Here is a 24,725-nt window from a genome sequence, read left to right as displayed (position 1 = left end):
TTTTCTTGTAGATGATAGTATCACCTGGAAATAGTGAGTTTTGTGCTTTCCTTTCCAGTATTTACACTTCTTATTTTTTCCTTTATCATAGTGTGTTACTGGGGGCCACCAGAATAATACGGATTTGTAGTGAGAGTTTCTGTCATGTTCCGGCCTTTGGTGTGATGATTAATTGTGATGACAGAAAGCCACAAGGTGGTATGACAGCTGCATCAGTTAGGATGCCATTAGCCGCAAGTAATAGACAGTGGTTGAGATAATAAGGTGATTTAGGGGCCAGCCTGGTGGTGTAGTGGTTAAGTTCGCACACTCTACTTCAGCGGCCTGGGGTTCACCGGTTAGGATCCCCGGCGCAAACCTACGCACCACTCATCAAGCCATGCTATAGCAGGTGTCCCACGTATAAAGTAGAGGAAGATGGGCATGGATGTTAGTCCAGGGCCAATCTTCCTCAGCAAAAAGAGGAAGATTGGCAACAGATGTTAGTTCAGGGCTAATCTTCCTCACCAAGAAAAAATTAAATTAAAAATAAGGTGATTTATTATCCAAGACAACAAGTCCAGAGTCAGGGAGGATTCCAGGGTTAAGAACCCAGGTTCATTTCATCTCTCTGCACTGCTCTTCTGGGTTGGCCAGAATTCCCCTCAGACCAATGCCGTCAGCATCCTAGGATGGCTGCCAGAATTCCCGGCGTCTCCTTCAGATACAACAATGTCAAGAGACAGAGTGTATCTTTCCAGGATACTCTTCTTAGAAGCAAGAAACCTTTCTCCGAAGCACCTCCCCACCTCTGGACTCTTCCCTTCAGTATTCATTTTCAGGATTGGCTCTCCTGCCCATTTCCAAACCACATACCATCCTCTGGTCAGATAAATTTGGAAAATACTCAGTTAAATAAAGCAACACTGGTTTCTTCTCTTCAGGACATCCAAGTATTTTTATATGCTAATAGTAATGTTAGTGAGTGCTTACCATGTGCCAGGAACTTCACATGCCTCTCTACACAATAGCCCAATGTGCAATCTCCTGGATTTTTTTCCCATTTTATAGATGAGGAAACTGAAACAGAGCAATTAAGTAACTTGTCCAAGGCCACAGACAATTATTACAAGGCCTGGATTCAAACACAGAAAGATAACTTAAGAGCTTGTACATTTTTTTAAAAATGTCAGCTTTATTGAGGTATAATTGACAAAATTGTAAGATATTTAGTGTACATCATGGTGATTTGATATACATTGTGAAAGGATACCCCCACTTAGTTAATTAACACATCCATCACCCCACATATTTATCTTTTTTGGAGGGAGGGTGAAAACATTCAGTTCTACTCTTTTAGCAAATTTTAATTATACAATACAGTATTATCAACTATAGTTACCATGTTATACATTAAATACTCAGACGTTATTCATCTTATAGCTGAAAGTTTGCACCCTTTTACCAGCCTCTCCCTATGTCCCCTACTGCTAGCCTCTGGCAACCACTTTTCTACTTTCTGCTTCTATGAGTTTGTCTTTTTCTTTTTTTAGGTTCCACTTATAAGTGATACCATGCAGTATTTATCCTTCTCTGTCTGGCTTATTTCACTTAGCATAATGCCCTCAAGGTCCATCCATGTTGTCACAAATGGCAGGATTTCCTTCTTTTTCATGGCTGAATAATATACCATTGTATATATATACAACATCTTCTTTATCCCTTCCTCTATTGATGGACATTTAGATTGTTTCATCTTGCCTGTTGTAAAATAATGTAAAATAATGTAATGAACATGAGAGTGATGATATTTCTTTGATATCTTGTTTTCGTTTCCTCTGGATATGTACCCAGAAGTAAGACTGCTGGATTGCACGATAGTTCTATTTTTCATTTTTTGAGGAATCTCCATACTGTTTTCCATAGTAGCTGCACCAATTTACATTCCCACCAGCAGTGCACAAGGGTTTCCTTTTCTCCACATGCTTGCCACCAATTGTTATCTCTTGTCTTTTTAATGATAGCCATAACTTTTTGATGAGAGGTTGTACTCTTAACCTTGATGCTAATGTCCGAAAGAGTGATAGTGTGCAGTTTCCCAAACTAATCTGACCACAGAACACTCTTTTCAAGGAACAACTGGAAACACCTTTAGGGACACTAGTGACCTGCAGAGCCGTGTTGAGCAATGCTGCAGTAGCATATTGGAGCCATGTATCTGTTTGAGACTCCAATGGAGAGAGTACTGAGTGACAAGAGCAGACAGTTGAGGCCACCACAAATAGAGGTGGGGAGACTGTGGAGAAGACAGAGGTAGTTTAGAATCACTGGATGAAAACGAAGAGAGAGAGAAGTCTCAGAGGTCCCGTGGTCAGTAGGACAGAAAAGAATACACATTACCTTCAGCAATATGGTGGTCATTGGAGATCTTGGTGAGAGCCATTTCAGTCAGCTAGAACGGGCATCTGACCACCGCAATGTAAGGATAGGACTGACTGAATCATCTTCTTGAATTCTAGATGTTAAAGTTGCCCAAAATGATGGTAAGACTAAGGGTGTCAAAATGTTCGGCTACTCTTAGAGGCATGACCGGGAGGTTGGTAGATGATGACCACAAGGACAAGAGAGGCTGGGATGCATGGATGGGAAGAACATTAGGATTTGCTCTGTGTGTGTGTGTGTGTGTGTGTGTGTGTGTGTGTGTGTGTGAGACTTAACTTTCCATTCGTCTATACTTTCCTGAGTCACTGGGATGATTTTTCATGAGTTTTAAATAGAATGAATGGGCAGCCTCCCAAGGGTATTTAGAGGCATCAGTACATTTCTAGTATGAGATATTTTGCAGTGGCCATGTCTGAAAGTGAAAACCTTCATGTGGAAACGTAAATGTCAGTCTTAGGATCTTTTCTTTAAACCCATGAGACATGAGCTTCACTTGAAGGATTAAACTTTATCCCTAACAAAAAGAAGATAAAAGAATCACGTGGGAGGTTACTGGCGTACTGTCTTATTAAATTTTGGAAATTTACGTGCTGCTTAATGTGGATAGAAAACATCTCAGACTGATAGCACATGCAGAATATAGTAAATTTTATAGTTTATTTTATTTCTGTCCTAAATCATTAATCCCCACAACAGCAAGTGATTTTCTTTTGCCTTCTATCCTGGCTATGATACAATCACAGGAGATCTGACAAATAATTAAGTGACCATAAAATTTATTAGGCAAACCTTTTGAGAGTGAAAGAGGCACTTTAATAATGCTGCTAGGATAACAGGCATACAGTAGGACTGTCCTGGGCAAATGGGGACAAGTGATCACCCTACATATAATGACACTGTGGTGTCAGCAAATGAAATTGGATCAATAATAGTGAAGACTCTTAAGACTCCTCATTAGTTAAGAAGTGAAGGTCTCTCTGGGACCTCTCAAATCTCCTTCTCTTCAGGCAACATGGTGGTTTGGAACAAGCTTTGGAGTCAGACAGGCTGGGCACAAACCCCTGCTCTGTTGTTTCCTGGCTTCATGACCTTGTGTTTCCTCATCTCCTCTTATGAATATCACATGATCGTGTACCTGTAAAAATTCATTAAAAATCGTAGTGCTCTTGTCTTTTTCCCCTCTCCCACAGTGTTTCTCAAGAGACAAAGGAGAAATGGCTCTGCTTATTATATTCAGGTGAACGGTGCTTTCAGAGCAAGTGTATGTATAGTTTTATGTGCGCTGGTGTATTGATGGACATAGACTAAATACAGCCGTGGAGCACTGGAACTGGAAGGGGTCCGGACAATTTGTAAGAAGTCCACGCCTCCTAGAACTGAAGTGATGTGTCTGAAGACACACAGAGAGTTCTGGCTCAGCTGGGAACTGAATCCAGGTCCCCAAAATTCTAGGCCACTGCTCTGTCCACTCCATGGTGTTTCCCAGAAGTGGAATGATGACCCGTTTCCGTCTCCTCTCCCACTCTTCCTTCACTCTTCTCTTCCCTACACTCAACTCAAGAGTGCAGCACACTTCCCAGAGCCAGTACGGCTAAGCTGATCAACGTGAGTAGATCAGCCAGAGTTCAGCCCACCTCAAGGAGGATGCTTCTGGTTAATAAGCAACGAAGGCGTGACCTCTGTAGCAACCTGACTGTTGGTGTGTGCAGGGCCGTGGTTGTCAGCTCTTTCAGATCAGTGTCCCCCTTTAATAACAAAGATCTTATAATGTTCTCTCTACTGTCCTGAGACGAAGCTAAGAGAAAACAGCCTACTTGCACACAACTTTAAAAGTCAAAGTAACGAGCTAACTGTAATGTCAGGAGGAATTAGAAGAGAGTAATTTATAAGAAAATACTAAGACTTTCCAAAGGTTTTTGTCAAGCATGACTCACGGGGAGCCGGAATGAAGGAGTGGGATGCTGGGACCCATGTGAATGCAGTGGGGGGACATGAGCATCAAGGGCACCAGCCAGCAGGTGCGGGAACGTGTGCTGCTATGTAGGCAACATAGACCCCTCAGGCATTCTGTATGGCAGTGATGTGATCATCGGAACAGGTAAACAACTCTTGGCAAAACTCTTCCTTCACTTTACCCAGTGGTTGCATTCTTGAAAAATACAAAATATGTTAAAAATCATACTCAAATGCTTTGCGTTTAAGTGTAAAACAGGTGGGTTCTAGATTCAGATCATTCTAAATAGGTTTCTCATCTACATGGATAATATTTGATAGGACATATGAAAGTTATGTGGATACAAAATAAATCTTCATTTTGTGGGACCATCCTACACATTTTAGGATGCCTGGCATCGCTGACCCCCACCCACTAAATGACACTGCTCCCTCCCATCATCACAACCTCCAAAAAGAAACTATGATTTTCTCACTCTCCTCCCTGCCAGGTGGTGGTACCACTTTCTTCGTACCTCCTGCTCTGCAGGTTTAGGGGGCATTCCATAGTTGGGTATCAGCCCAGGGTGACTTGAGTGCCTCAGAGGGAACCAAAATGGTGGTTCCCAGTGCTCCCATCTGCCAAAGCCTCCAGCAAGGAGAAAGGCCTGATGCTCACAGGGTGAGCATCATGTGGCCGTGGAGGCGGGGTGAGGAGCCAAGTGGAAGGAGTGCCTCCTGCAAAGGGAGCCAGTTTGGTTTTAGCCAAATGATAGTAACAACAATGGCAGGTTCCAAATGGGAGAGGCATTGCCAAGTGGGTCTAAAGTTACCCCAAGTAATCCAAACTCCAGTCTTTGCTAAGGAAGTTAGCCTACATACATGCAAATGACAGGCGATCCGGGATGTTTGGATAGCGCCATATCGTCCCTAAAGTGCTTTCTTACGTTTTTCTTTTCTACGCACTCTTGAGCCTTTCCGCAAACTCATGAGATAGTTAGGGGTTACTGTTATCTTCATTGTAAGACGTTTGTTGTGGTGACACCGATATTGCATTGCTTCATTTATAAAGATCATCGCACACAGGCAAAGCACAAGAGGGCCGTGAGCCAGTCTCTTTAGCTATTTTATGTAAACACAAGCTACTGGTTAATCTCAGCTGTAGTATTTGGATTCCTCACAGATATGCTCAGAGTTAATAGAGGGGCTGATTTCTGAATGTAAATGTGAACAATGCTTATACCATTTTTACCTGCTACTAATTTTGCTGTGTACTACAAAAGGTCTCCATATTTTGCCTTCAGCAATAAGATGAACAACTTTTTCAGTAACGGCATCTGTCAGGAGCCTGCTGAGTAGATTGTGTTGTGGTGCCTGGTGTATCTTTAGAGAGTGCCATCACATTGGGCTCGTGTGAATGGTGTTGACTGGAATGGGCAGTGCCCAACCTGCTTGACTCTACATGACAGGCACACTGCCTGTCCATCATCAGTGGCGTCTTTTCCATCAGCATCTTTTGATTCTCACTACTTCACTTCATAAAGTATTTCTTCAAGTTGAATAATGACAATAATGGTATAAAAACATAGTTATACTACTACACTAAAATGTAATTATAATACTTAACATTTATTGAGTGTTTCCTATGTGTCAGAAACTTTACAGCTATTATCTAATTTCAATGGGCTGCATAATTATATATAAGTTGGAAAGCTATTTCCTTTTCCTCAATCATTGTTATTTCACTTCTGAAAAAAGTTTTCAGTCATTGAGCTTTGTGAATATATTCAGGAGGCTTCTCATGCATGGATGAAGTAGAATAAATTTAATGAAGCAATGTGGGTAATATTACTAATTTAGTTTTTCTGGTCTCTTTGGACATTCTTGTTAGAATTAACCATAAAAGGCGTGTAGGAAACTTTAAGCATCTATCATATAAAGAAAATTAAGAAAATATGGATAACTAACTATAATTCTCCTTGTACTCTCTAATAGGAGACTCATTAGAAAATTAATCTACATGTTGATAAAATCATTTTGCTTGATAATAGATCAAATGTAGCCTAATGTTCTTTGGTAAGATAGTAACATCTAATTTCTAGAGTTTTTTCGCCATAGGACAGCACTTATGCATCCATAATTTCATTGAACCCTCCCCCTAGCCCTATAAGGTGGGTGTTCCTCCTGTGTTGTAGTTAAGCAAACTGAGCTCCAAGAATATTAAGAAATGTTTAAAGTTACTTAATAACTAAAGTCTCATGATTTAAGTAGGTGGCAGAGCTGGGATGTAAACCCAGGGTTGTCCAACCTTTGTCTGGTCTCCTTTCTACTCTACCCCAGCTGCCTACAATTTGAACATAGAGAGGAGGGAAAAGTAATGTGAAACTCCAGCACATCTAACATTAGTGGTTAGAAAACCTATGAAAGGGAAGAAAGCATTTATTTCCCTGCCTACCTCCTCCTTCCCAGAAAAATAAATGAATACTTCTGTTATTGAGATCAAAGTACCAGAACACTTGGATGACTTGAAACATCAGAAATTTAGCTGATTTTATTACAGCAGCATTTATAGACCAGCAGCATGTATGCCTAAAAAGACCCACAGGCGCATTTCTGATGCACTGCATAGATGTTTTTTAAAATCTGAATTTTTAGAGTTTTCAGAGGGAGCTCAGTATGTCAGTTTGCCCCAGTCAGCACCACTCCCTATCATCGCGTACCTAGCCCACACCTACTCAAATTAGGCACCTGCCTGGCCTTTGTGACCCTGGATTAGTTACTATGTTTATGTCTTCCCCAGAAGCTACTGGGAACAGCAAGGGCAAAGGGCCTCTGGTGGAGCATGACTGGCCTGTTTGAGGGACGGCAGGGCATCTGTGTGGCTGCAGTGGAGTGAACAAGTGAGAGAGCTGTAGGAGAACAGGTCAGAGAGGTTCGGGGGTGGGGGGTGGGGGCACACTGAGTAGATCTTAGACACCCCTGCAAGGGCTCGGCTTGTCCTGAGTAAGACAAAAAGCAGTAGAGAGTGTGGGCAGGTGAGAGGCATGATCCACCTTATGTCTTCAAAGAGTCACTCCAGCCACTGTGTTGATCACGGCCTTTACATGGGCAAGGGCTGAAGCAGGGGACCAGACGAGATGCTGTCGCAATAATCTAGGGGAGAAAGGGCGGCGGCTTGGACCAGGGTGGCAGCAGAGGAGGTGGTAAGAAGTAGTCCAGTTCTGGATGTTTTGAAGGTAGAGACATAGAAATTGCTGACAAGTCTAATGTGGGTGTGAATAGAGGAAACTCAGGGTTTTGGGTCTGAGCAACTAGAAGAAGGGAGTTGCCATCAACAAAATACTACAGTCTGGAAACTTGAGATTTCCCTTACCCCCTTGTTATAGGACAAAGATACAGAAAGCAGAAGACAGAGGGAGAATGGATTGTATATTAGGAAAAGGAGACAAGGAGGAAAGGCCATATATACGAGAAAGTGCTGTTAGGTAAGAACAAAGAGCATAGAAGATCCTGGACCAAAGGAGCAAAGAAAATAGCTAAAGAGGATGGGAGTGGTCTTTCTAGAGCAGTAATACCACTCACATACAATACGTTACTCTCACGGCTTTCCAAAAGAGGTGAGTACAATGACTCTCCTTCTGAGGATACAGAAGACCAGATGTGTAAGATGTAGCATTGCACAAAGTCATAACTCTTGTCATCTTTCCCTACACTGTGAACATTTTCTCCTTTCAGGTTTCATGGAGTATTATATGGTAATAGAAAAATTATAGTTTGCATTTTTAAAAATTTTTATTGAAGTGATGTTCACATAGCATAAAATCAACCATTTTAAAGTAAACAATTCAGTAGCATTCATGCATTCACACTGTTTTGCAACTAATACCTCTGTCTAGTTCCAAAACACGGTCGTCACCCCAAATGGAAACCCTGTACACATTAAGCAGTCACTCCCCATCCTCTCTTCCCTCAGCCCCTGGCAACTACCAGTGTGCCATCTGTCTCTATGGATTTACCTATTCTAGATATTTCCTATAAATGGGATCATACATTATATGACCTTTTGTCTGTCTTCTTTCACTTAGCATACATTTTCGAGATTCATCCATGTTGTAGCATGTATTTATATTATTGCCAAATAATATTCCATTGAATGGATATACCACATTTTATCTGCTCATCCATCGATGGACATTTGGGTTGTTTCCACCTTTTGACTATTGGAGTAGTGCTGCTATGAACATTTGTGTACAAGTATTTGTTTGAGTACCTGTTTTCAATTCTTTGTATTATATACCTAGGAGTGGAATTGCTGGATCATATGGTAATTCTATGTTTGACTTTTTTTTTTGTGTGTGTGTGTGTGTGTGTGTGTGTGTGAGGAAGATTGGCCCTGAGCTAATGTCTGTTGCAAATCCTTCTCTTTTTGCTTGAGGAAGACTGTCCCTCAGCTAATATCTGTGCCAGTCTTCCTCTATTTTGTGTGTGGGACACCACCACAGCATGGCTTGATGAGTGATGCACAGGTCTGCACCCAGGACCGGGACCCACGAATCCCGGGTTGCCAAAGCAGAGCGTGCGAACTTAACTACTACGCCACCAGGCCAGCCCCTATATTTGACTTTTTGAGGAACTGCCCAACTGTTTTGCGCAGCAGCTGAACCATTTTAAATTCCCATCAGCAATGTCCAAGGATTCCAATTTCTCCACATCGTTACCAACACTTGTTATTTTCAGATTTTAAAATAATTATCACTATCCTAGCTCATGTAAAGTGCTACCTTATTGTAGTTTTGATTTGCATTTCCCTGATAACTAATGAAGTTGAGCATCTTTTCATATGCCTGTTATTTTTTGTATAGGGCTTGCAGGTTTTATGGTATCTTTCAGCTAGGCTGCTCAACGCTAGCATACCACAACTATCAGGAAATATCTGTTGATTTTTGAAAGATAAAACCAGTAATTCAGCCCTGCACGTCTTTTTTCCCCAGTTCTGTTGAGATATAATTGATATACATCACTGTGTAAGTCTAACATGTATAGCACAATGGTTTGACTTACATATATTATGAAATGATTCCCACACTAATTTAGTTAGCATCCATTATCTCATATAGATACAATAAAAAGAAAAAGTAAAAAAGGAAAATAAAATTTTTTTCCTTGTGATGAGAACTCTCAGGATCTACTCTCTTAATAATATTCATAAATATCATATAACAGTGTTAGCTATAGTCATCATGTTGTACATTATATTCCTAGTACTTATTTATCTTATAACTGGAAGTTTGTACCTTTTAACCCCCTTCCTCCAATTCCCTCTCATCCCCCACCTCTAACAACCACAAATCTGATTTTTTTTTCTATGTGTTTGCTTTTCTTTTTCCAATTAGATTCCACATATAAGTGAGATCATACAGTATTTGTCTTTCCCCATCTGACTTATTTCACTTAGCATAATGCCTTCAAGGTCCATCCACATTGTTGCAAATGGCAAGATCTCCTCATTTTTTATGGCTGAATAATATTCCATTGTATATATATACCACATCTTCTTTATCCATTCATCCATCAATGAACACTTAGGTTGTTTCCATGTCTTGGCATTTGTAAATAATGCTGCTATGAACATGAGAGTGCAGATACCTTTTTGAGTTATCATTTTCATTTCCTTTGGATATATTCCCAGAAGTGGAATTGCTGGATCATATGGTAGTTCTATTTTTAATATTTTGAGGATCCTCCATAGTGTTTTCCATAGTGGCTGTATCAGTTTACAATCCCACCAAGAGTGCACTAGGGTTCCCTTTTTTCCACATCCTCACCACCATTTGTCATCTCTTATCTTTTTGATGGTGGCCATTCTAGTAGGCATCAGGTGATATCTCACTGTGGTTTTAATTTGCATTTCCCTAATGACTAGTGATGTTGAGTGGCATTTCATGTACCTGTGCCATTTATATCTTCTTTGGAAAAATGCCTGTTCAGGTCTTTGCCCATTTTTTAACTGGATTATTTGCTTTTTTTCTAGTGAGTTGTATGAGTTTCTTTATACATTTTAGATATTAACCCCTTATCAGATATATGGATTGCAAATATTTTTTCCCATTTCATAGATTGTCTTTTTACTTTGTTGATTGGTTCTTCTGCTGTGCAGAAGCTTTTTAGTTTGATATAGTCCCTCTTGTTTATTTTTTATTTTATTTATTCATTTATTTGTTTATTTATTTATTTATTTATTTTTGTGAAGAAGATCAGCCCTGAGCTAACATCCATGCCAATCCTCCTCTTTTTGCTGAGGAAGACCAGCCCTGGGCTAACATCTATTGCCAGTCCTCCTCCTTTTTTCCCCCAAAGCCCCAGTAGATAGTTGTATGTCACAGTTGCACGTCCTTCTAGTTGCTGTATGTGGGACGCGGCCTCAGCATGGCCAGAGAAGCGGTGCGTTGGTGCGCGCCGGGGATCCGAACCCGGGCTGCCAGCAGCAGAGCGCACGCACTTAACCGCTAAGCCACGGGGCCAGCCCCTATTTTTTATTTTATTGCTTGTGCTTTAGGTGTCATATTTAGAAAATCATTGAGAAGATTCATGCCAAGGGTCCTTTTTCCTGTGTTTTCTTGTAGGAGTTGCATGGTTTCAGGTCTGACATTTAAGTCTTTAATCCGTTTCGAGTGAATTTTTGTGAGTCGTGTAAAATTGGGGTCTAGTTTCATTTTTTTACATGTGAATATCCAGTTTTCCCAGCACCATTTATTGAAGTGACTGTCTTTTCCCCACTGAGTATTCTTGGCTCCCTTGTCAAATATTAGTTGACTGTATATGCTTGGGCTTATTTCTGGGCTCTTGATTCTGTTCCATTGATCTATTTGTCTGTTGTTATGCCAGTATCATGTTGTTTTGATTACTGTAGCTTTAAAGTATAGCTTAAAATCAGGAAGTGTGAAGCTTCCCACTTTGTTTTTCTTTCTCAGGATTGCTTTGGCTATTTGGGGTCTTTTGTGGTTCCATATAAATTTTAGGAACTTTTTTTCCTACTTCTGTAAAAAATGTCTTTGGGATATTGATGTATAGTTGGCTTTTGGTAGTATTGACATTTTAATAATATTCATTCTTCTGATCCATGAACACGGTTACCTTTCCATTTATTTGTGTCTTTGATTTCTTTCATCAATGTTTTATATTTTTCAGAGTACAGATCTTTCACTTACCTGGTTAAATTTATTCCTAAATATTTTATTGTTTTGGATGCTATTGTAAATAGGATCATTTTCTTTATTTCTTTTTCAGATCATTCATTTGTAGTGTATAGAAATGCTATTTTGATTTTTGTATGTTAATTTTGTATCCTGCAACTTTACTGAATTCATTGATTAATTCTAACAGTTTTTGGTTGAGTCTTTAGGATTTTCTGTATATAATATCATGTCATCTGCAAATAGAGACAATTTTACTTCTTCCTTCCAATTCTGATCCCTTGTATTTCTTTTTCTTGCCTGATTGCTCTGGTAAGGACTTCCAGAAATACGTTGAATAGGAGTGGTAAGAGTGGATACCTTTGTCTTGTTCCTGATCTTAGAGGAAAAGCTTTCAACCTTCCACTATTGACTATGATGTTAGCTGTAGGCTTGTCATATATGGCCTTTATTATGTTGAGGTAGGTTCCTTCTATACCTAATTTGTTAACAGTTTTTTGAATAGATGTTGAATTTTGTCAAATGTTTTTCTGCATCTACTGAGATGATCATATGATGTTTTCTTTATTCTATTAACGTTATGTATCACAACAATTGATCTGTGTATGTTGAACCATCCTTGTAGCCCAGGGATAAATCCCACTTGATCATGGTGAATGATCCTTTTAATGTGCTGCTGAATTTATTGAGAATTTTTGCATCTATATTCATCAGAGATATTGGTCTGTAGTTTTCTTTTCTGGTAGTGTCCTTTTCTAGATCCAATATCAGGGAAATGCTGGCCTTGTAAAATGAGTTTGAGAGTGTTCCTTCCTTTTTTATTTTCTGGAAAAGCTTGAGAAGAAGTGCTGTTAATTCTTCTTTAAATGTTTGGTAAAATTCACCCATTAAGCCATCTGGTCCTGTGCTTTTCTTTGTTGGGAGATTTTTGATTACTGATTCATTCTTCTTACTTGTAATTAGCCTATTCAGACTTTCTATTTCTTCATGATTCAGTCTTGGTAGTGTATATGTTTCTGAGACTTATGTCATTTCTTCTGGGTTGTCTAGTTTGTTGGCATATAGTTTGTTCATAGTTGCTTCTTATGATTCTTTGTATTTCTGTAGTATTGGTTGTAATATCTCCTTTTTCTTTTATAATTTTATTCATTTGGATCCTCTCTGTTTTCCTTGGTTACTCTTGCTAAAGGTTTGTCAATTTTGTTTATATTTCAAAGAACCAGCTCTTAGTTTGGTTAATCTTTTCTATTTTCTTGTTCTCTATTTCATTTGTTTCTGCTCTAATCATCATTATGTCCTTCTTTCTGCTAACTTTGGCTCAGTTTGTCCTTCCTTTTCTAGTTCTTTAAGGCATACACTTTAGGTTATTTATTTGGGACCTTTCTTGCTTTTTTTTTTTTTTGCTGAGGAAGATTTGCTCTGAGCTAACATCCGTTGCCAGTCTTCTTCCTTTTTTGCTGAAAAAGATTAGCCCTGAGCTAACATCTGTGCCAATCTTCCTCTATTTTGTATGTAGGTCACCACCACAGCATGGCTGATGAGTGGTGTAGGTCTGCACCTGGGATCCAAACCCCTGAACCTGGGCGCCAAAGTAGAGCATGTTGAACTTAACCACTACGCCATGGGGCCGGCCCCTCTTGCTTCTTAATGTAGGTGTTTATTACAGTGAACTTCCCTCTTAGAAATGCTTTGCTGCATAACATATGTTTTGGTATATTGTGTTTCCATTTTTGTTTGTCTCAAGATAATTTTTTTTATTGAGGTAACATTATATAAATTTCAGGTGTACATCATTATATTTTGACTTTTATATAGACTGCATCATGCAGACGATATGAAAGAGAGGGTTAGTGAGCTCAGAGATAGAAATCTGGAAATGATTCAGGTGAAAGAGGAGGAAGAACTAAGATGTTTTTAAAATAGAGAAATTCTACAAGAAATGTCTGGCTCAATTAGGAAAAGCAACATAACAGTAATGGGCAGTCAAGATATTTTTTAATTTCCCCCTTAATTTCTTTTTGAGCTGTTGATTGTTCAGGAGAGTGTTCTTTAATTTCCATGTATTCATGAATTTCCAATTTTTCTTGTGTTATTGATTTCTAGTTTCATACCATTGTGGTCAAAGAAGATATCTGGTATGATTTCAATCTTCTTGAATTTGCAAAGACTTGTTTTGTGGCCTCACTTATAGCCTATTCTAGAAAATGTTCCATGTGTACTTGAGAAGAATGTGTATTCTGCTGTTGTCAGGTAGAATGTTCTATATATGTCTGTTAGGTCCATTTGCTCTATAGTGTTATTCAAATCCACTGTTTCCTCATTGATTCTCTGTCTGGATGATCTGTTCATTGTTGAGAGTGGGATAGTAAATTCCCCAACTATTATTGTATTGCTGTTGATTTCTCCTTTTAGCTCTGTTTTTGCTTTATGTATTTAAGTGCTCCAATGTTGGGTGCATAAATATTTACAATTGGTATATCTTCTTGACGTATTGACCACTTTATCATTATATAATGACCTTCTTTGTCTCTTTTTACCATTTTTAATTTCAAGTCTATTTTGTCTGATACAAGTATAGCTACTTCTTCTTTTTTTTTGGTCACCATTTGCTTGAAATATCTTTTCCCATCCCTTCACTCCCAGTCTGTGTGTGTCTGTAAAGCTAAAGTGAGTCTCTTGTAGGCAGCATATCATTGGATCTTGCTTTCTTATTTATTCAGCCATTCTATGTCTTTTGCTTGGAGAATTTAATCTGTTTATGTTTAAAGTAATTATTTATAAGTAAGAGATTACTATTGCCATTTTAATAATTGTTTTCTGGGTGTTTTGTAGATCCATTGTTCCTTGTTTTTTATCCTGCTGTCTTTTTTTGTGATGTCTTGTGGTATCAGCATGCTTTAACTTCTTTATCATGGTCTTTTGTGTAATTCCTACAGGTTTTTCCCTTGTGATTACCATGAGGCTTACATAAAAATATCTTAAAATTATAACACCCTATTTTAAACTAATAACAACTTAACTTCAATAGAATTCCTAAGCTATACACTTGTACTTCTCTTCCCCTTCACATTTTAGGTTATTGATGTTACAATGTACATATTTTTATATTGTGTAACTAATAACAGATTATTGTAGTTATGGTTATTATTATTATGTTTTTTAACTATTAAACTAGAGTTGTAAGTGGATTATGCACCACCATTACCTCATTACAAAATCTAACTTTGGCTATATTTTTACCATTATGTTTTACATTGCCTGCTTATGTTTTTATGATGTTAATTAGCATCCTTTTATTTCCACTCAGAGAACTCCTTTTAGTGTTTCTTGTAAGGCAGGTGTAGAGGTGATGAATTCCCTCAGCTTTTGTTTGTTTGGGAAAGTCTTTATTGATCCTTCATTTCTGAAGGACAGCTTCACTGGATATAATGTTCTTGGTTGATAGTTTTTTTTTCTTTAAATATTTTGACTATTTCATCCCATTCTCTTCTGGCCTGAAAAGTTTCTGTTGAAAAATCCACCTATAGTCTCATGGGGGTTCCCTTTTATGTAAGTTCTCTCTTTTTTCTTGCTGCTTTTAAAATTCTTTGTCTTTGACATTTGACAATTTGATTATAATGTGTCTTAGTGTTGACCTATTTGGGGTTCCTTGGGCCTCTTGAATCTGGATGTCTGTTTCTCTCCCCAGGTTTGGGAAGTTTTCATTGTTGTTTTAAATATACTTTCTGTCTCTTTCTCTTTCTCCTTTCCTCCTGGAATTCCCATAATGCAAATATTGTTTCTTTGCATTGTGTCCCATAAGTGTCATAGACTGGCTTCACTCTTTTTCATTCTTTTATTTTTGCTCCTCTGGATAATTTCAAATGTCCTATCTTCCAGATTGATGATTCTCTTTTCTGTGTGGTCAAGTCTGCATTTGAAGCTCTCTGTTGAATTCTTTAGTTGAGTTATTTTATTTTTCAGCTCTAGGATTTCTGTTTGGGGTTTTTCGGATGGTTTCTATTTCTTTGTTGAACTTCTCATTTTATTTATTCGTTGTTTTTTTTATTTTGTTTAGTTATGTTATATTCTTGTAGTTCACTAAACTTCTTTAAGAGGATTATTCTGAATTCTATGACAGTTGATCTCCATTTATTTAGGGTCGGTTATTAGTGATTTATTAGTTTCTTTGGGTAGTGTTATATTTACCTGATTTTTTGCGATCCTTGATTCCTTGCATTGGTATCTGCACATTTGAGTAAGTGGTCTCCTCCTCTGGACTTTGCAGGTTCACTTTGGCAGAGTTCTTCACCAGTCAGCTTAGTTTGTGTTTCTGGATGTATCTGCCAGTAACATCCTTGGGAAGACCCTGCTATTAGGGTCTATTTTTGAGCCAGGCAACTGTTTGAACTCTGAGGCCGGGGGTGGAGGGCTGTGCCTCTGGCTGAGACCAGCTGCATAGGACTGTTTGCTTGGTTCCCTGCCCAAGTGAGGCAGTAGGATGGGCTCCACGGATTCACTAGTCAGGTTTACTAGATGGTATGGGCTTGGTACTATACTCAGCAGTAGGTGGGGCTATGAATTAGCTTTCTTGTCCTGATGAGGCAGTAGGATGAGACCCAGGGCCTGCATGGCTCATTGTTTGGGGACCCAAATCAGGCAAGAGTGTGCACTGGATATCTTATTCAGGTGAGGCCACCAGTTTTACTCTGCAGACAGGTAAAGCCAAGGGCTGTGCTCTCTGTTCATATGCCACTGTAAGCAGGGCTGTTGGATGGGCCACCCAGCTTCCCATGTGCTCTGGTAAGGTTCCCTGTTCAGGTGGGATGAAGGCTATATTTAGCAATGAGTGGGGCTATGAATTAGTTTCCCTGCCTGGGCACAGTGGCTCCAAGGCCACTAAGGCTCCTTCTTTGTGGTCTTCACTCAAGCTGATCCATACCCCAATTTCTTTGCTCTGGGGGCAGTCAGCTCTGTCTGCCCACCTCTTGGCTCAAGCATTGCTGAGTAACGTCGCTTCCAGATGTTCTCACCAGCTCTTCCTATCAGATGGGGCTGGAGGCCATTCTCCACAGCAGATGGAGCTATGACTCAGCTCTCCTACCTGGGCATGGGCAGACTGGGCTCCAGCGCCGGCAAATCTCCTCATCTGAGGACCCGAATCAGGCAGACCTGCACCCAGCCAAGTTCCCTGGCCAGGCTACACCACCAGCTTGGTTCTACAGATGAACAAAGCCTCTGGTTGGGATGACTACTTGGGCTTTTCAGGTAGGAACTCGGTCCACCAAGATCTGAGTGCTGGTTGTTCTCCCCCTTCTCTGTCACAACCAGATTCCTAGTGGTTGAGCCCCACAGATTCCCCTGTGATCCCCATGGGGCAAAACCAGAGTAAAGGCTGCCACAAAGCGACCCACAGTGCTTGGGGTCAGGGAGGCTGGATGTCTCCCCTGGGCTCTCTTTTCCTACTATAGGAACTATAGGCTCAGGGGGCACTTCTCAGCAGTGCTGCACCAGCCTGGGGAAGGGGCAATGTGGTCAGTGTGTAGCTGCTCCTCTTCTCTTCTCCTGCAGTCTGTCTTGGTCTCTGTGGTGCAGGGGGGCGTCCTTCAGCCTCACTCCCATGTTCTAGGCCTCTCTCAGTGGTGTCTTGTCCATGAGCAGTTGTTAGTTGTTCTTCTTGTGAGGGGGAGTGAAGTCAGGAACGACTTATATCGCCATCTTGGTGACATCACTTCCTGCATATCTTGAAGAGAGACAAATCCTGAAATGTATTCATTAAAAGCTGGTTTACAGTTACCTGATGCACCTGGCTACCGATTTGGTATTGTATTGTAGAGCCATCCTGGGGAATACTTCTTTAATTCTGACTTTATTTCCCATTAAGAACTCAAGACTCAAAATTAGGAGAGCTAGCCTTAGACCTGACAATAGGTAACTGGATTTCCCCTCTGTAAAATGAGGCATTGAGAAACACCTCTCCCCCAATAAACTTTAAGAAATAGTGTTCATACCCTATGACCAGTCAATTTTCCTTTCAGAATCTATCTATGGCAAATGAACTGAAACAAGAGGGGAAAAAAGGCTTTATATGTAAAAATGTCTCATAGCATTTTTTTTACAACTGCAAAGCAATGTAAATGTTTGCCAGTAGGCAACTAATTTATTGTATTAACTAAAGAGAGAATTTGGCAACCATAATAAATAATACCAATGGGAATTCATGTCAACAGAAAATGTCTAAAATGTTAAATGAAAGGAGCAAGATGTAAGTTTGTGCATATGATATGATTGCAATTATATAAAAATAGAAACCACGAAATTGTGCCTAGAACGAAGACTAGAAAACAATACATAAAAATAATAAAGTGGTAGGGGCCACCCGGTGGCATAGTGGTTAAGTTCACGCGTTCCGCCCAGGGCAGCGGCCCAGGGTTCGCAGGTTTGGAAAAGTTCACAGGTTCAGAGCCCCAGCGCGGACTGTTGCACCACTCATCAAGCCATCCTGTGGTGGCATCTCACATGCAAAATACAGGAAGATGGACACAGATGTTAGCTCAGGGCTAATCTTCCTCAGCAAAAAGAGGAGGATTGGAAATGGATGTTAGCTCAGAGCCAGTCTTCCTCACAAATAATAATAATAATAATAAAGTGATTGTCACTGGATAGTAGATTCTATATTTTACTCTAATACTTTATTGGATGACAGTGTTGACTTCTAAAAGACACTATTCATAATTATAACATAATAGTGGTTTATCGTCATTTTATTCTTGCAGACATGACCAAAGTTGGTTTGCAGACCATAATTGCACATGTAAATGTAGTAAATACTGCCAACCATTTGAGGTGTGTTGCTTATTTTGGGTTTAGCATGTTGACCTTAGAATTTATGGTATAGTATCTGTTACTAAAATGACTTTGTTAAAAGTCAGGATTCCACAGAACAATTTCATATATTCCTTGAATTCCATTCTTTTTTTATTTTTATTTTTTTGGTTTGTTCCCATGTGCAGATCTTGGTGGAGAAAGAAAACCTGAAATTTAAAATTAAGAAGAAAATGTCTCTTTACAGGTATTCCCTTACCCAAAGAAGACAATATTTCTGCCCCCTTGATCTCCAGCTCACCGGTGAAGGAAGCCCGGGAGTATGAGAAGCCCCCCCGCGAGGAGGAAGATAAAATAAGAGAAGAGCCCTTGACCATCTCTGAACTGGCATACAACCCGAGTGCCAGCCTGCTCCCCACCCCCGTTGACGATGACGAGATTGACATGCTCTTTGACTGTCCATCTAGGCTGGAGCTGGAAAGAGAAGACACAGATTCGTTCGAGGAACTGGAAGCAGATGAAAATGCCTTTTTGATGGCTGAAGAAGAGGAGCTGAAGGAGGCTCACCAAGCTTTGTCGTGGAGCTATGACATTCTGAGCAGCCATATTCGGGTGAACCCACTGGTCAAGAGTTTTTCCAGGCTCCTGGTGGTGGGCCTGGGGCTGCTGCTCTTTGTATTCCCCCTGCTCCTCCTCCTTTTGGAGTCAGGTATTGATCTCTCCTTCTTATGTGAAATTCGCCAGACGCCCGAGTTTGAGCAGTTTCACTATGAATACTATTGTCCTCTCAAGGAGTGGGTGGCTGGCAAAGTAAACCTTATTCTCTACATGCTGGGTTGCTCATAAAGTTCATATCCCATATGACTAAGGGCTATATTCAATACTAGTGATTTGTTTTCTTCAGCAAATGCCTGGTTCTGAATGGTCCCAGGGCCAGCAACAGGTGTTCCTTACTCATAACTGATTATTCAAACCTTTAAGTTAGCTTTCCATAATTCACTGCAGTTAAATAAGTTTAAATCAAATACATTTACTTTAGTTACAGTTCAGGAAGATGGCCTTTAAATAACCAAAAGTATGTTTATTTTTTATTATAGTACAGACATACTCTTTATCTAGTATATCATAATACATAACACATTGAGCTGAATGAGATTTCCCCTTTTTTAATAGCACCATTGCGAGCTGTAAGGTTCAGAATCAGAATTTTAGTAAAAACCCAAGAGAAAGTTTTTGAATATAATCCTTAGTGAAAATAACGTCCTCTAACCAATGCCTATACAACTAAATTTATGCTGGGCTTTTGTTTTTCTTTTTTTAAAAATATTTTTATGTGTTCAAAATATTTTCGTAAATTTTTAGCAAAAAAAGAAGCCTCCTGGAGTTATTTAAGTGTACAGATTGTAAGACTAATGCACAAAGAGTATGTCAGGAATTTTTTAATGTGTTAGCACTGGTTTGTTTTTAAAAATGTTTTTGGCTGAATAATCGCATAATTTGTTGTTACCTGCATACGAGATAGAAAATAGGTAGAACGACACTGTAATAAATTAAGTTCCTAAAATGGATGATGGAACTGGAGGATGTAGAAACTGAAAGCGTCAAATGGACACAGGGTGGTCCATTTTTCAAAGTATTTGGACGAGATGACCTGTTAGTTTCATTTGCGTTCTGTCCATATATTTTGGCTGGGGAAGCAGGATGTATTTAAAAGAAAGTGAAACTTTAAAGGAAAAAAGTTAAAAGATATGCTATTAATTGCATAGTATTGTACATGAACCCAAGAGTGGAAGCAGATGGGAACTGGACAAATGGCAAGTAGCAAAATAGAGTTCTGATGAGGCTGGTAGGCAAGTGGCCACAGGCGAACGATCTGTTTTATGCAAGTGATGGTGATGCAGGGTCCTAGATGGTGCAAAGAACAGAGCACTCGCTGTCCGAGTTGACGTGAATATGTTTAAGTGGATCTCAATAAAAGTGGAGACACTTTAAGCAACGTTTTTTGGTCCCACAGGCAGTTTATTGTGATTCGGAGAAGAAACTTCAAAAGAGGAGGTGTGTATGTGAGAGAGAGAGAGAATGAAGAAGATGGATTTTGGCTTTGTTTAAATGCTGATGATCCTCCTTTGTGGTGGTCATTAGACTCCCTTCCTTTCCTGGTTTTCTTAAGATCTTAACTCATTCATAATTAAAATGAGAGTGGACGAGACTCATTAGGTGATATGCCATTTCCCAGCTTGGGTAAAGTAGTGAGATGACTCCCTAACCAGACAGTAGAGGGGACAAACGCTTTAGTACCTTCCTGCATACCCTTAAATCCATGAAAGAAAGGCTCTGATGCCCTTCTATGCGGAGTGCCTACCAATACTGTGGTACAAGTGAGAAAGAAAGGAGTATGGCACTTAGAGCATGGAGCATTGGGATTTCTCCATGGACTGAAAACATTCCATTGCTTCCATTTGCAAAGAGATTGGGCTGCCTGTAATCACCCCCTAACTCTAACAGACACTCCAACTCTATCATTAGCATAATTTCCAAATTGGCCATTCCAGTCCTAGTCAATGGATCTCTGAGTGCTTTATTAGATATTTGATTTTGGAAATCAGTTTTAAAAATCATCTCATGGAGCCTTCAGTTGAGCAAACTATGATACACATTTGCTATGAAGTTTATAGGGTATTCTTTCTCATGTGCTTTTGGTGATTGATTTTGCTTTTTAATAAAGAGCATTTAATATATGAAATTTGATACCAATATTGAAATATATTTTCTATAGTTTATTCTGGAAGTTTTCAAATGGCCAGCTTTGAAACTGAAGGTTTTTTTTTTCGCTCTTCTTTTTTTATATGACTTCTAAGTCATACCTTCTGAAATAAGGATACTCCAGTGTAATCTGCACAGAATTAGCCCCCTTCTAATCATGCTTCATATAATTTTGTTTGAAGTTCTAACAAGAACAAATCATTTAGCCCTCATTCTTTTAAAATAATGTTAAATAATATTTTTTAAATAATGGAAGTAACATATCGCCCATAGCAAAACATTTGAAAAATAACTCACAGGATAAATATTACCCGTAGTCCAACCATGCAGATTTATATTAAGGAGTAATAAATACATTATTTTAATATTTCCAGCTAACATCTCTTTTCTCTTAGGCAAAAACTTCACTGTTGAATAAAAATGTTTTTAAGCAAGGGAGTTGACAGGATAGGGTCTGCTGAATTTAAACAATAGCCACCAAAAGTAAAACTGGGATCCTGAAATGCCATTGTGTTGGGATAGAATAAGAGCCTCGTAGATATAGCCACTTAAGTTTTGTTAGAAGATGGTCACCAGTTGCCTGAATCAAATGAGGAAAAGACTGCTTCCAAAGATGGAGAGGATGTAATAGAGTGAGACAGAGAGTTCACAGCAAGTGTGTGAGTATATGTACATTCCATATTATTGGTATATATATATGTTTATCTATGAATCTGTATATATGTGTGTATTTGTATACACATAACTGATATACCCTTCACACATAGTTGTGTTTATTTTTACCCACTTGAGGAATTTGTGACATGTTATTACTCCTTTTCCTTCTCAGATACCATGGTGGATAAAACTTGTAGTCTCCAAGGTTTACATTTTCCATGAAAACCACTATGTGTACGTTTGTGGTTATATATACACATATATATGGCAAATACATATACACACACAATCCTGTCTTTAGTGCTAATGCAAGTTGGATCATGCAAAAAATGTAGGTAAAGTATCGTGTATTTCTGTGCTTGGAACATACTGTAAAATGTTATGTGTTTGGAATATATTTTGTGGTTTGTCTAATATTTATAAAGACAACTCTGGGAAGAATTCAAAATGAGTGGATTTCATTGAAATACTAGCGATATGGGGCCATGTTACCTGTGATTGGAGCCTTATCTTTGTATAGTGAAATTTGCATTTCTATGTCAACATCCAGATTGTTTTATATGTTAATATGGTGGCAGGAATCCCTAATAAAAATACTCTGGGGAAAAATGTTTCTGCAATCATTTAGTTTTATTCAAAGTAAAGTTGCATAAATAGCCTTTTGGAAACTACAGAACACTGCTGTTAGGACCATGAATGAGGTCATCCTTGAATGGTGATAATATGGGGGAAAAAAAAATCACAGGTAATGGATAGGAGTAGCCCTTTGCAGAAGTCACCCAGGCTAAAATCAGGAATCCTGTGTGCACTGGAAATACACTCGAACAAAAACCTATAGCCTAATTAATGCCATTAAGATAACAAGAGAAATAGAAAAGCATAGAAAAAATAGATGAGGAGTGTTCTGCATGATGGGTAGGTGGAGGGATTTTAGAGTGCTCATCACTTCTGGCCAGAAAAGGGTGCCTTCCTGTGCCAGAGAGAGCTACACCAGACTCTGTGGCACTGGCCATTACACTTCCTCATCTGTTGACCGACCTTGGAGGGATCTTACTATTCTACTCCTGTCTTCTCCTGCACACAGCATAGCGTGAAAGGCCCTCTGTTTTGGTTTGGCACAAGGCTAACAAAACCTGACAGCTGAGTCAGAGGTCTTACTCTAAATGAAGCAAAAGGGGGGGGGGCTCTCTTTACAACAGGAACGCCAGAGATGTCAAGCCACAGTGTACCCCAGCTGTGCTGGCCTCTTATGTCTGTCAAGGTCTTTTCTTTTTCCCAGTTTTCTTGAGACATAATTGACATACATTTGTTTTAGGTGTACAACATAATGATTTGATACATGTATATATTACAAAATGATTACCACAATAAGTTTAGTTAACATCCATCACCTCACACAGTTACAATTTTTTTTCTTGTGATGAGAACTTTTAAGATCTACTCTCTTAGCAACTTGCAGATATATAATACAGAATTAACTAGAGTCACCATGCTGTCTATTATGTCCCCAGGACTTATTTATCTTATTAACTGGAAGTGTGTACCTTTTGCTCACTCATTCACCCACCTGGGGGCTAGGAGTAGGGGAAGTCTGACAGGTTGTTACTCAGCAGTCCTCAGAGGTCCAGGCTCTAGAGTACAGGCAAAAAAAAGGAATTCAGTGGTTAGTATTCAGGCGTGAGGTGACTCATGGACCTATGGTCCTGACTCCAGCAGCTCCAGCCAGCCCCTTTGTTTGGTTAGTGTCTACAGACTGGAAGGCTCACACAAAATGGCCCTTGGCCACTTATTCGCTGAGCAGTCCAGGCTCCTGACCCAACCTCGCCTCTTGGGAGTAACTCTTTTCCTTATTCCACATTCCTTTCTCAGCCAAATAATAGGGGACAACTCTCCAATCACTCTCCAGCTTGGAAGGAAAGCAGTGGGGAGAAGCCTCTACCTGTGGGTGACCTTGGGATGGTTGTGGTTGATGAACTTGAGACTCTTTGGGCCGTCTTTCTCTACTGGGTGGAGATAATGTGCTAAAGGTCTCTGCTTACTCGTGCTCCTGCTTCTTCTCTCTCTCTCTCTTTCTCTTGGACCTGCTTTTGGGCTTCCAGTCTACATGCAGTAAACAGACCCAGCAGGACCTGCCCATGGTGGGCCCAACCAGGACTCGGCTCTCCACATTCCAGCCTCAGTCTGTGACGGGGTCGGTAAGTTTGGTGTGCTCCGCCCAGTGGGCTCAGCTGTCATCACTTCAGAGAGGACAAAAGAAGCCTCACATGGGCCTCAGACCCCAGCTGTGTTCTCCAATCTATTAATAAAGCTGATTTTAATCCTCTCCTGGCCATTGTGTCTATTGTCTATTGGGAACTGAGGTGGGAGCAGGAGCAAGATGGTGGGGAATATCTAGGATCTCTACAACCTCCGACGTTGCCAGCAAAGAAGGAGTGGAGAAGGCTGCTCCTGGCTGAACATCAGGGGATGTCTGCCATTGACACTGGCCTTGACAGGCCTTGCAAATGAGTGAGAGAACTTGGCACGAAAGCAGAAAGCAAGAAAGAACAGCAAGTCGATTGGAACCACACATCCCTATTCTTTACCTGTAGCTGATGCTTACCCCAAATATCTCTTTGGAAAGAGAACCAACGCCACATTCCTGGTTATAAAGGAAAATTCTTAGTAGAACAAAGGATATACTTTGTGTGAGTACCAAGTAATAAAACATGTCTTGCAAATTACAGCATCTCCTTCATCCATCACCTTAAATCTCCTCATCCGCAAGAATTGACTTTGATAATGGGCTTTCCAAGGAGACTACCATTAAAGGGAGAGAACACACTAACAAACCCACATTAGTTTCTGCTCTGCTTGGCAGTTACATTCTTCATAATAAGTTTAAATCTTGGTGTTCTGGTTTAAGCATCAGTCTCCTGTAATTTCCTTAGTGTGAATCAGCTTCTTCCATCCTGG

General features: G+C 39.7%; 1 protein-coding gene across 1 annotated transcript in view; it reads left to right on the top strand.

The window, feature by feature from the left end:
• The window catches only part of LOC131419954 (FERM domain-containing protein 3-like), a 182,496-nt gene extending 162,979 nt beyond the window's left edge, over positions 1-19,517 (top strand). Inside the window, exon 13 of the mRNA XM_058565581.1 lies at positions 18,598-19,517. Coding sequence (XP_058421564.1) covers positions 18,598-19,196 — 599 coding nt within the window. The 3' untranslated portion in view covers positions 19,197-19,517. The remainder of the gene's footprint in view (positions 1-18,597) is intronic.
• The last annotated feature ends 5,208 nt before the right edge of the window (positions 19,518-24,725 follow it).

This window comes from Diceros bicornis, chromosome 22 (assembly GCF_020826845.1).
Source record: "Diceros bicornis minor isolate mBicDic1 chromosome 22, mDicBic1.mat.cur, whole genome shotgun sequence".
In the NCBI taxonomy this organism is placed as follows: Eukaryota; Metazoa; Chordata; class Mammalia; order Perissodactyla; family Rhinocerotidae; genus Diceros; species Diceros bicornis.
Note: the sequence above shows the minus strand (reverse complement) of the source record. Positions and strands in the feature narration are given on the sequence as shown.